The sequence below is a fragment of the Cajanus cajan genome, chromosome 3 (assembly GCF_000230855.2).
Source record: "Cajanus cajan strain Asha chromosome 3, NIPB_CcT2T_4, whole genome shotgun sequence".
Taxonomy (NCBI): domain Eukaryota; kingdom Viridiplantae; phylum Streptophyta; class Magnoliopsida; order Fabales; family Fabaceae; genus Cajanus; species Cajanus cajan.
In genome coordinates this window covers 7582099-7594861 of record NC_138519.1, presented here as the reverse complement: position 1 = coordinate 7594861, position 12763 = coordinate 7582099, and the positions used below count along the sequence as shown (strand labels likewise).

General features: G+C 30.3%; 2 protein-coding genes across 4 annotated transcripts; both read right to left on the bottom strand.

Annotated features, from left to right (window-relative positions):
- Nucleotides 1-4396: 4396 nt before the first annotated feature.
- On the bottom strand, nucleotides 4397-8816 carry LOC109790797 (leucine-rich repeat receptor-like protein kinase PXC2). Of its 2 annotated transcripts, XM_029269732.2 has the most exons (3): nucleotides 8597-8816; nucleotides 6321-8365; nucleotides 4397-6140 (listed from the first exon to the last, which is right to left on the bottom strand). In XM_029269732.2, exons 2-3 carry the CDS (start codon nucleotides 7817-7819, stop codon nucleotides 4694-4696), a joined length of 2946 nt encoding a protein of 981 aa, XP_029125565.1. In that variant the 5' UTR covers nucleotides 7820-8365; nucleotides 8597-8816; the 3' UTR covers nucleotides 4397-4693. The 2 variants fall into 2 exon arrangements, with proteins under 2 accessions (XP_029125565.1, XP_020205621.1); XM_020350032.3 differs by having other exon boundaries at nucleotides 6321-8816.
- A 2121-nt stretch (nucleotides 8817-10937) lies between these two features.
- On the bottom strand, nucleotides 10938-12558 carry LOC109790799 (protein transport protein Sec61 subunit beta). 2 transcript variants are annotated; one of them, XM_029269733.2, is made up of 3 exons: nucleotides 12420-12508; nucleotides 12205-12350; nucleotides 10938-11352 (listed from the first exon to the last, which is right to left on the bottom strand). In XM_029269733.2, the coding sequence occupies exon 3, from the start codon at nucleotides 11347-11349 to the stop codon at nucleotides 11098-11100; it is 252 nt and encodes an 83-aa protein (XP_029125566.1). In that variant the 5' UTR covers nucleotides 11350-11352; nucleotides 12205-12350; nucleotides 12420-12508; the 3' UTR covers nucleotides 10938-11097. The 2 variants fall into 2 exon arrangements, with proteins under 2 accessions (XP_029125566.1, XP_020205624.1); XM_020350035.3 differs by lacking the exon at nucleotides 12205-12350 and having other exon boundaries at nucleotides 12420-12558.
- Nucleotides 12559-12763: the final 205 nt, after the last annotated feature.

Below are 12763 nucleotides of genomic sequence, written 5' to 3'. Positions count from 1 at the left end.
TTTTATTGCAATAGTTTGGTTATCTGGCTATAGAAACTTTTGCATCACACTTCTTATTTCTTTCTTCTACCAACCACTGAATTAATACGTTCTTTTATAAGAAGTAACTACTATTTTAACATGCAACAAGTAAAATATTTATTATATATAGTTAAAATTTATAATAAATTATATATAAACATGCAACAAGTAAAATATTTATTATATATAGTTAAAATTTATAATAAATTATATATATATATATATATAATAAATATTTTGTTTGAATATACCAATCATATTTAAAATTTATATGAATAAATATTTTAGACATATAAATTATATTTTAGATTTATGATAAATAATTTATATTATATCAAAATATTATTTTTATTTATTGATAATTTAGTTTTAAAAATATTAAAATTTAATTATTTATAAAGAAAAATCAAGTTAGATAAAAAATTATAAAAATTTCTAAAAATTATCTTGTTAAAAAAAATTTAATAACAATTTCGTAAAAAATAAAGATTCGTGTTTAATATATAAGAATTAATTAAAATAATACAAATAATATTTTCATTAAACAATATTTCAAAAATAGTTCACACTAATTTAAACATTTTTATATTTAATTAGTCACGTAAATTTAAATATTTAGAGAGAAGATTTTATTAAAAGTGGTCAAACAGTTTTTTACAATAAAAATTACTCATCAATAAAATTAATAAATATTCCACATTAATAACATGATTAATAATAAAAGATTTTATACTTAATAAATCTATTGAGTATGTTAAATAAATATTGACTTAATTATATTCAACAAGTATATGTTAAATTAGTCATTAATATATATTAAATTTGGTAATATTTTTTATAAAAAATTAATTATTGATAAAATTGATAGATATTTTATATTAATAATATAGTTAAAAAAAATTAATTATATTCTTCATGTTAGATAAAAATGAGATAATCATATGGATAGTGTGGTTAGCTAGGAATGAAGTGGTCTTTTCTTCCACTCAAATATCTGTATCGAAGATGGTAGATTTGGTTAAAATTAGAACCTGAAACTGGTTAAGGACAATGCATAAAGATTTTAGGTACGACTTTGCTTCTTGGTCCATGAATCCAGCAACTTGCCTCACTTAGGTAAATGTATTCAAGTGATAAATGAGACTATTAGAGAAATCTGATTCTACAATTTCTATTTCAATGTTGTGGGTTAGATGTAATGGTCTAGCTTAGGTTCCTAATTGTGGAACGGTATTTTTAGTGGACATATTACACATTTTACATGTGGTATTTTGTAATGCGTTGGAGTACCCCTTGTACTTCATTTATTTTCAATTTTTGGATTATATAAAAAAAAAAGAGATAATAATTCTTGTTTTTAAAATGTTTGTGGTAATAAGTTATTAGCAAAATATATTCACTAGTTTTATTGATAATTAATTTTTATTAAAAAAATTGACAAATTACTTTTGTCTATTTTTGGAAGAGGTGAAAAAAAACAGATAAAGAAAAAATCGTAAAAAAATATGCATAAAAATAAAATAGAAGAAAATAAAGAGAAAAGTTGATTAACAAAAACAAAAAAATTTCCTTCCATTTTTTCTTCAAATTGAAATTGAAAATTTTTCCTTTCCTCTCCTTTTTCATCCACCCAACTAAACATATAGTTGATTATATCTTCTTTTTCCAATAGCAGTTTTTTACATTACAAAATTCAAATTCTAAGACCTGCATTAAGAGACAATTGAAATGGAGACATTCCTTTTTTATTTCAATGTTAACAATGTTCCTTTGTGTGATCTTCTATAATTTTTTTTATGACTTATACGTGTAATGCATATATAATATATGGTAGCGTAAATGTAAATCAACAAGAGCACTGAAAAATAATTATGTGATAAACTCTTAATTATTATATTATGTGCACTCTGGAATTAGACAGCAATCAAAAACAGTGCACCATGGCCATGAATCATGATTACGAAGCACTGCACCAAATGTTGTCATTAGAAAAAGTTAGTTAGTTGGTGGTGCTTTTAAGGACTCGTTGTGACTCGCGCTTTGATGATGTCGAAGAAGCACTTTGACATGTTTGTGTCGTGGTTATAGGAATCTCTTGAAAAAAAATGTGGTTCTTTTTATGACACTTTTTTCAAATTATTCATTCCATTAATTTGTTTTTTTTTTTACGAATACGTCTTTAATTATTCATTTTTTTCCTAGGGAATCGTTAATAAACAATAAATACTGTAAAAAAATAGTTTTTTTTCTCATAATAATTGGATAGGAGAAAAACTGAAAAACTAGCCAACTATCTCTCTCTTTCACTTTATCCCTTTCTTTTCTTATTTTTTTAATTTTTTATTTTAGGACACTTGTCTCTTTCTATAAAACGTAAAAGATCATTACTTTAATGAAGATATATATCAGCTAGTTAAATAAAAAATTATGAAAATGACATGTTAATAATTTTAAAGATAATTCTAAAAATATAATATAAACCATGAAAAAATTTAATATTAATAATTAAATTTATAATTTTTATAATATTATTAAACAAGATTTATGTAAGAATAACTAAAATCAGCTTAGTAATTGAATGGTTGAAATACATGGATAAAGACTCAAGTTTGATATTTATAATTATCCTTATAATATTTTTTGTTGATAAAATAATGAGTCATATATATTTAATTTATATTTTTCAACTAAATTTTTAGAATACAAGTTATTATTAATCTATTTTAATTAATTTTATATCATTTTTTGTCACCATCCAAATCAATCTCTTAAAATTTTGAATTTAGTTTAATTCTGAAAATAATTAATTAGGTAAAATTTTGTTTTTAAGGATCATAATTTATGAACTATTTTTTTTTTTGAGTTTCTAACGTATCTTCCTCATGTTAAATATAAATTTCAAGCATTATATTTGTAAGACTTAATATTTGTGAATTATTTGATAATGATCGCATAGTAAGTAATATAATAAGGTAAATAACAAGAGTAAACTTTCATACCATATTAAAATAGTTTTAAATTTAATTCAATCTTATAAAATTGATTATAAGATAAAAATTATTCTTATTTATACATGTTATTTTGACTTTATCATTAATCAAAGTATTTAGAGTAATAAGATACACCTTTTAGTTTATGTTTTATATTTTTAAACAAAATTAATTTATCTATAGTTTTTTATTTGTGCATATATGAGTTATGAGTACGCATGATGTAATGTGATTAGCTCCACAATATGGATTTCATGCCGTTGTATTTTTATATTGGCTTAAATATAATTTTATTCTCTTAAATTTAGAGTTATTTTTTCTCTTAAATTAAAAATTTTTATTTTAATCCTCATAATTTTTAAATATTTTATTTTATTTCCTTAAATTATTAATAAAATATTTAAAAGAGATAAATTGAGGTAATCGTTATCAACTAAATTTATATGATATTTTCATAATAAGAATACCAATAAATAAATTTTATAATAATAGTATTTAAAAGATTTTTTTAACAAAATTAGAGTATAAGAAATAGAACGAGACTTTTTAAAGTTATAGGGACTAAAAACTAAGAATTTTAAATTTAAGAGACAAAAATAAATTTATCCAGAAACTAAAAACATATTTAAATCTTTTGAATTTTTATCCTTTCGTAAATTTGTTCTCTGAATTATGGAGAACTATCATTCTTAATACAATTGTTTATTACTAAATTCACAAGTAAAATAACTCGTTTCGCCAGCAACGATTTTTATATTTTTATACTTCTGTAAATTTATTCTCTGAATTATGGAGAATTATCATTCTTAATACAATCATTTGTTACTAAAATTTCACCAGTAAAATAATCCGTATTGTCAACAACGAACATAACACTGTTAATTAGTGAGATTAATTTTTAATTTAATGGGTTAAAAGTATTAATGGTAAAAAAATTAACTAGTAAAATCTGCATCTCAATTAAGGCAATTAAGCAAATTATTAATTACTGTTTTATGGGGAGGAGCGTTTATAACTATGAAGAACCAAACATTCTAGTCCTAGCTTTAAGTGTCAATAAAGCAAGCGAATGCTTTTTGCCTTTACTTTTTCTTTTTTCTTTCTCATTCCCTCTCTTTGGCATTATTTGTTGGAGTCGTGGCATGTATTTTGATCTTCTTACTCTGCGTTGTAACTGCTTTGTTCCCCCATTTCATTTGTTTTTTTCCGAAATCTTATATATGTATATATAAACAAAGAAAAACTCTTATGGTAAGGAATAGACAAATAGTTGCATGTTATTTAGAAGGGTGCATTAATCAGTTATGTCACTTGTGTGGGCTTTAGTACCAACATGAAGCACAGTTTGTCCCACAAGAACAAAAACCAAACAAGAATGCAACGAATGTTCAAATTCAGAAAATTGAATTCCTGCTTTGTAGGCAAAGAGTACGATTGAAACACCAGTGTATTAGCTTTGAAACTGGTGAAGAAAAATCCAGTAGTACAACTTGAGATGACCAAAAGTAAAAGAATAAAGTAGTAAAACTTGCAACAACAACTGAAACAACAAACAAAAACTAGGGAAAGAAATTGACCAAATATTCTTTGCATGATGTATATCTTTTAAAGCAAGCAAACTGGATTGTTCTTCACCAGGTATTGCAATAAATGTGATGTTCACGAATTCTATAACTTCAAATTCAATGTAATTCCTCTTGTCCTTCTGAAGGGCATTGGACCAATTCTAATATGTTGACTACCTCAGCCATATCTGGACGGTTTGAGGGCACTTGTGAGGCACAAACCAACCCCAATTTTATCACAGGAATTGCTTCCTCTGCAGCAAAATTACCCTTAAGTTTCTCATCAACACATTGCTCCACTTTGCCTTCATCCAATGCACTCCTTACTTTGTCACAAAGAACAACCACATCATCCTCCATGTATTCCACAGGTCTTTTTCCTGTCACCACCTCCAAAATCAAAATTCCAAAACTATATATGTCACATTTCTCAGTTATCTTGACTGTGCGGCAAGCAAACTCCGGAGCCATGTATCCAAGTGCACTTTGAATTTTGCTGCTCAAAACACAATGGTCTAGCATTGGCAATAGCCTCACCAAGCCAAAGTCTCCTATCTTTGGCTCATCCAAACAATCTATGAAAACATTGGTTGATTTTAGATTGTAATGAATTAGCTCCATTTGGTGCAAATAGGCCAACCCTTTTGCCATTCCAAGAATGATCTTGAACCTTTGCCTCCAAGAAAGCACATTTTTGCTACTATCATCATCATGTAGAAGCTTTTGCAAACTCCCTCTGGCTAGGTACTCATAAATTAGGAGCTGCAAGGATGGAGTCCAATAATAACCTTCAAGTGCCACAAGATTTTGATGTTTGATCTTCCCAAGCATTTTAACCTCCCTCTCAAAGTCTTCTTGAGACTTGCTCAAAGTGGACATTGTAAGCTTCTTGATTGCAACATAATGACCATCTTTAAGGACAGTGCAATAAACAACTCCAAATCCACCACGCCCTATTTCACTTTCTTTGTTAAGAAGATTATGAGCACCATCAGCAAATTCAGCATCACCAGAAAACATCACAAGCTTGCCATTGTTTGGATCATTCGGTGGCGAACCGCTATAATCCTCGCCACCAGAGAATACAAATGGGGCAGCAGAAAGTGACATTGAAGACCTCGCATGGATATTTAGGACAGTAACAACCACTACACCAATGACAATAAAAACAGCAGCACCAATAGCAATAAGGACAGAAATACTGAGCATAATCTTATGATGATGGTTTTGTAAGGAAGAGCCAGAGTTGGAGTAAGAAGAATTGGGGTTTAGGACAATAGGCTTTGGATGAACAGAAGGGCAAGAATGATTAACAACAGAACCACATAACAATGGATTACCAGAGACAGATGAAGGAGAGATAGTGTTGAAGAAGCCACCCACTGGTAGCTCACCTTGAAGGTGGTTGTATGAAACATTAAATGAGAAAAGATGGGAAAGGTTTGTCAGCTCCTTTGGTAAGCTTCCAGAGAGTTCATTCCATGAGAAATCTACATACTGAAGATTGGTTAGGTTTGCAATGGCTGAAGGGATTGAACCAATAAGCTTGTTGTGAGAAAGATTCCTGTACCATTCCATTGAAATGCACAAAGAAAAAATAATCAGGAAAAAAATGTAGACTCTTAAACCCAGTATTTGAATTTTCACAACTAAAATAGAATCAACAAAAGGTTTTTCATTTGAATAAAAAATTTAACCAAATAATGTTATAAAGAACAAAGCATGAAGAATTTCAGGAGCTTACAGAAATATTAGTTCTGGACAATTCTCAATTTGAGATGGAATTCTCCCACCTAAGAAGTTCTGTTGTAGCCTCATTTCACTGAGTGAAATTGCCCCTTCTATTTCTGAAGGAATGCTTCCATTTAGCTTGTTGTAACTTAAGTCAAGAATGTACAAAGATTTAAGTTCTCCTATACTCACAGGAATAGAACCTGAGATATTGTTGGTGGACAAATTCAAGACTTGCAAGCTACTAAGACCTCCAATTCCAGATGGAAGTTGGCCAGAAAATGCATTTGATGACAAATCCAAAACCTGAAGGCCATGGAAAGATACAGGAATGAAAGTAAGTGAGGGGTAATTGCTCTCACTAAATCTGTTCCCTGAAAGAGAAACACTTTGTAAACCCATCCTAAATATCCATGAAGGAAGATGGCCAGCCAAGTGATTGTGGCTGATGTCAAGAGTCAAAAGCTTAATGCAGTTTACCATCAACTCTGGCAGGTTACCTGTGATCTCATTCCTTGACAGATTCAATCTACTCAGCAAGTCAAGATTTCCTATTGAATTTGGAATCCAACCAGAAAATCTATTTGCAGAGAGATCCAATATCTCTAGACTTCTCATTTCTCCAATCCAATGTGGAATGCCTCCTGTGAATGAATTCCCTTGCAAGCTGAGGAATGAGCATGAGGTGAGTTTTTGCATTGACTCAGGAAGTCTCCCAGAGAGAGAATTACCACTGAAATCAACCAACTTCAAAAGCAAGCAGTCTCCAATATCCTGAGGAATCCTACCAGTGAAGTGGTTCCTCCCTAGCCTCAACTCCCTCAAGTCATACAGATTCTGAATCCCTTCGGGAATCTCTCCCTCCAAGAAGTTATTTGAAACATCGATTGACTGTAGTCCCCTCAAAAACCATATTCCCGATGGCAGTTCCCCATGTAGCTGATTAGAGGAAAAGTTCACAACTGCCAATGAGTAGCATGAGCTCAAAGAATCAGGAATCTTACCAGTGAGGTTGTTGTTGGCAAATGATACTACTCTTAGAGACCAACATTGCTGAAAAATCCCATCTGGGATTGAACCAGAGAGATTGTTCTCACTCAAATCAACAACTTGTAAATCACCAATGCTGAGAAGATCAGGAGCTATGGTCCCTGTGAAGTTGTTCCTAGAGAGGGAGAGAATCTGAAGGAACTGCAATCTCAAAAGGCCTCTATCAACGTGGCCAGAAAGAGAAAATCCATCAAGAACAAGAGAAGATACCCTATTTGTTGCAGGGTCACATTTGACACCAACCCAATTGCAAGGACTATAATCCTCTTCATTCCACGTAGAGAGTTTGCCTTGGGGGTCTTCTAGACCGGCCTTGAACACAATCAACCCCAACACATCATCGTTGAAAGATGAGTCTATTGAGATCACTAGGGGTGGACAAAAAAGAACAAGAGACAGTGATAGGAGTAGGATGAATTGCACTTGCTTCATCAGAGTAATATCTAGAATGTAGCGATACATCAGTGGAGCTCTTCATGAATTTCGCAGAAAGCTACTATTCCCTTACAAAAGCACTGCAATTCCATTTGCTTACATATGGTAGAAAAAGGTTGGCGGGTCCCAACAAAGCATGGTATAAAAACCAAACGAAAACAAACAACCACCTTGTCACGCACAAGTATAAGAAAGTTTCAAATGCAAGAAAAATAATGAGAGAGAGGCACAAAGGTGCTATTGTTATTACTAATTATACTACTGCAACAGTGGCAGTAGAAAGGACACAAAAAAGTTGGGGGAGTAACAATCAAATCCTTGGTGGATATAAACAAAAAGTGCAGTAAAAACAAACAAAGGAATGGACTAGACGGAAGACAGTAACCATGTGAGGGTTAAAAAATTAAAAGAGAACAAAGTAAAGCAACTTCAGCAAACTCACTTTCTGCTTTTCAAAGTTCAGAATTTCCAAGGAGGAATGGTGATCATTGCACTCAGAGGAGCAGAAGCTTTGAGTATTTTTCCAAGTGGGGTGACACAGTGTTTTTTTGAAAGAAAACAAAGAGTTGGTGGCTGTGGAGAAAAAAGTGCAGTGAAATTACATAAGCAAATCAGAAACAAAAGATCACACCATATACTGTGATATGGTGAAGGAAAAACGTTGAAGATCCATGTGATATGAATAAAACAGTGGTTGAGCCGTGTGAGCTGATGTGGGAACCAAAAGAAGAATTTGCTTGTCTGTGGTTTAAATACTTTATAGAAGCAGCTGAGAATAAGAACGTGTATAGGGAAAAGACCTACCTAAGAATAAGAAACTGAGAGAAGCCAGAGAGGTTGAAACTTGAAAGAGAAAGTGAGCATAAAAAATAATGGTTCCAAGTCTTGTTGTTCTACTTGTACCACTTATTGTTCTTGTTCTTGTTGTGGTTCTGAAAAAGAGAGTAAAGTGAGAGATTTAAAGGGAAAGAGTGAAAGAGAGAGAGTGTGACAGGAGAGAAGCTTTTTTCTATAGTGTGCTTTGGCATGGCCTATGGGGGGAGTTGCTACGGTGTGCATGGCGTGGCATATGGCTCTGTGGGTCAAACCAGAATCATGGGTGTGAACTGTGAACAACATTGTTGCGCATTGGGACAACTTTTTCATCTGACGTGTATGATTATGATTCTTACTCATACCATTTTGGAAGTCGGAGAAAAGAGAAAATTTCAAAAAATAATTAAGACAATTATATTGAATAAAATATTCAACTTGCAATTTGAAACTTATATTTACATAATGAATATTATAATTTTACTTATTTAAAATAAGATTTAATTTTACTTATCTAAATTTTTCACGTTGAGAAAAGCTACTAGAGTGCCTTTGGATAAAAATTTTCAAAACTAATCAGAGTGAAAGAAAATAACAATAAAAAATAAAATTAGATTCTTCATAATTAAAAATTAACTTATACATAAACTAATTTGTAAAATGTTTCATATTAATTTCTCTGCAAACTTATTTTTAAAATAGGTGTAAATAAATTTAAACTTTTTCTTTTTTTCTTTCAATTTTTTACTATGAAATGATTTTAAAAATAGTTTATACAAACAGTTTGCATGCACTAATGTCTAGTATATTTCGTCAAAGGCATTTTTGTGGTTTTTTTTATTTCATTTTGTATTTTTGTCAAATTAAGAAAAAAATTGAGCTATTAATCTATAAAAAAAAATAGGAAACCCCTATAATTTTTTAAATAATTAATTTGAAAAACAATAAATTTATTATATATTAATTTGTACTTCCTACCGTCTATTTTGTTTGACATGAAACCTAAAAAGTACAATTAATATGCCTGACAATTTATTAATATATTTTTATTGTTCATTTAAATAAAGAATTTAAATGAAGTAATTTTTTTTTTTAAGAATTTCAAATGTCTTAGAATGAAATATTTTGTTTGAATAGAAAATTTACAAAGAATTTGAAATTTAATCATTTGCGAAATTCCTTAAAATAATAAAATTTTAAATTTTACTAAAAAAAAGTAAGAATTTAAAATTTTTAATATTTTTTCTTCTTATATATCTTTTTATCTCTCTTCTATCTTTTAATTATTAAATATTTAAAAATATTTTTTAAATTATTAAATATTATTTAATATTAATTTTTAAAATTATTAAATATTTTAAAAAAATAAATATTTATTATCATAAAATTTAATCTTAAATTTTCAATATATATATATATAATCAATTTTACACATGATAAAAAAAATTAAATTATCATATCCAAATTAAGAATTTTAATTTAAGAAATTTGAATTGACTTGTTCAAATAGAATATTTAAAAAATTATAAAAATTGAAATCAAAATAATTTAAATTTCAAAAATTTCAAATTCTTTGAATTTCTGAAATTCTTTATTCAAACACACTATTAAACTTTTTGGATTACCACCAATAATCAAATAACACATTAATAATAATTAAAGCCTTAAAGAATATAACAGAAAATACACATTTTATTTTATTGTAAAACAACAATCTAATTAAAACCCAAAAAAATAAAAGGAGTAATTTATTGATTTACAACTCTAATGTTAGAAAAGTTGAGAGGGCTTTGTCTTTATTACAATTTATCTTCCATAATTTAATAATTTTTACAATGAGTTCTTTTTCTCTCTTAAGTCTTAAGCTATTCATGATAGCAACAAGTACCTAAATGCACAGTATGGATCAATTGTATCTATCAAAGAATTTGTGTACTGTTGCGGCATAATATGGTGAACTGCAAGAGTTTACAAGTTGCTTACGATGGTCAAAATCTCGGGCTCTGTTCTGACCATTAAATAGGAAATTGCTAGGCAATTACGCCTTTTAAAGATAGGCGTCGCCAAAACTCAGCCCAAGTCATTACATGAGGAACACCATCAGCCTTATAACTAGAAGAAAAAAAGTGTAAAACCTAGTAATTAAGCTATGCATGAATCTCGTACTATTCAAACTTCAAAGGAGAACAAAATATAAAAGGCTAATCTGATTGGATATACGTGGTTAGCAATCAATCTACAACATAAATTCCAACATTTAGTTTTTTTTCACCTTCAAGTTAAGCAACTAAGGGAAAGCTAAAACATATTTCAACAAGTGCAAAACCAAAAAGAACAGAAATGTTTTTTCCTTACGACCAAAAGTATTTCAACTATTTAACTTAAAAAAATAACAAAATATTGTACCAAAAGGAAGAGGTGGTTCCAGCAACAGAAAATCTAAATTCCATAACATAAACTGTTAAAAATTCAAAAATGAGCCTATGTATTCTCTAAGCCTCTTTACGCACGAAATACAGCTTGCCCATCACATGAAGGATGGCAACAAATGCTATGAAGCCAATGCTCATTACAAGGACCACATTAGGGGAAATCTTGAGTCCAGGGGCATCATCGGTGTAAAATTGGAGCATAGTTCCAGCTGCTCCTCCAGAGGCCCCACCACCGGTTGTTCTCCTTCTCCTCATGCTTGCAGTAGCCGCTGCACTTCCTCTTTGGGGAGCTGTTCCACCACCTAAAGCCATTTTCTGAAACACATATTTCACACATACATTAGGAATCTTAAATCAACACCAACATACAAAACCTCAGAAATAAACTAATACAACCAAGTGTTCTCATAACTCACTCTACCACCCCTACAGCAATTTTAAAAACAAGTTAATCAGATAAGTGAAAGGAAAATCTCAAGTACTCAAATTAAATGAATGAAAAAACAATGCATTACATACACTCGCAAACAACAGAAATCAAGATTTGGTATGTATGCATTAGATTTAAATATTTTATCCTTTCTCTTCAGCAACTTCATTAATTTGAGAAAGGACAAAATAAGATGCAATTCCTTCCATAGGTAATTCTAGAGTTGCTCCTCGATCATAATTGGAGTTTCACTGTGGTAGTCCAAATAATAAAGGTTTGCATTGAAGGTCAATCGTATATTACCGAGTTGAAACTCCAATTCTAATGGGTGAACAACCTCAAAAGCTCCTATGAAACTCCGATCTACTCTGCACCGTTACATCTGCTATGAATGCACGAACAAGTGCATATGCACATCCAACTAGAAGTACGGATCATGAATCAAATTACTTAACATTACGACCAACCACTAAAATTCAAGATCTTTAAAACCTAATCTTCTCTACAACACGGAAACCCTAACAAGATCCCAAAACGTACAAACAATCAAGTTTGCCTAATTGTTGTACTCTTCTATTAAACAACCACAAACCCTCAAAACAACCTTTCAACAGCAGAGACTGAGAAAACCCTACACAACAAAAAAATAAAACAATAATTGGATCCACAACGTCACGGTTCATATCAATTACAACAAAATCTAGCAGGATCATTACGAACAAAACACAGAAACCCACCAATCAAACTAAATCCATGCAATTTGACAGAATGAAAAATTCCAATCGTTGAAAATCCACCAAATTCACATCCCAAAAATTTCAACCAAACAGAGAAAAAGCAATGATCGGAGCAGAACAGATCGTGCATCTTCAGTTTCAGAACCCTAAAATTTTAGGAAAAACATCAGATCTGCGATCAGCATTAGCAATCTAAGGGAAGGAGAAGAAGGAACCTGAATGCGAAATTCCGGTGAGTGAGGTTCGTCGGTGTCGCAGATTGAGAGAGGAATACTCGCCGGTAATATAGAATTTCGTTCAAACGGGTAAATCTCGTTTCTCCTTATTCTCGTTTTATAATAGTGAGCGAAATTTGACTTTGTTTAGTCCACGTGAAATCAACCAATCATGATTTGCCATGTCATCAAACTTGCTGATTAAGTGAAATTTGGTTTTGGGCCGAGAAAATAGGCCCAGTAAAATTGGCCTGTTTGGGCCTCGTTGCTGCTAGACTGATTACTTTGTAATAAGATTTTGGTTCATGATATATACACCTCTTTTTTTTTTTATAAGTATCTTT

Bases quoted from the DNA above. Each gene is read 5' to 3' on its own strand.
- LOC109790797 (XM_020350032.3), bottom strand. From the start codon at position 7,819: ATGTATCGCTACATTCTAGATATTACTCTGATGAAGCAAGTGCAATTC. The intron at 6,141-6,320 runs GTAAGCTCCTGA...GGAATGGTACAG, and splicing joins TGTCCAGAACTAATATTTCT to GAATCTTTCTCACAACAAGC.
- LOC109790799 (XM_020350035.3), bottom strand. From the start codon at position 11,349: ATGGCTTTAGGTGGTGGAACAGCTCCCCAAAGAGGAAGTGCAGCGGCT.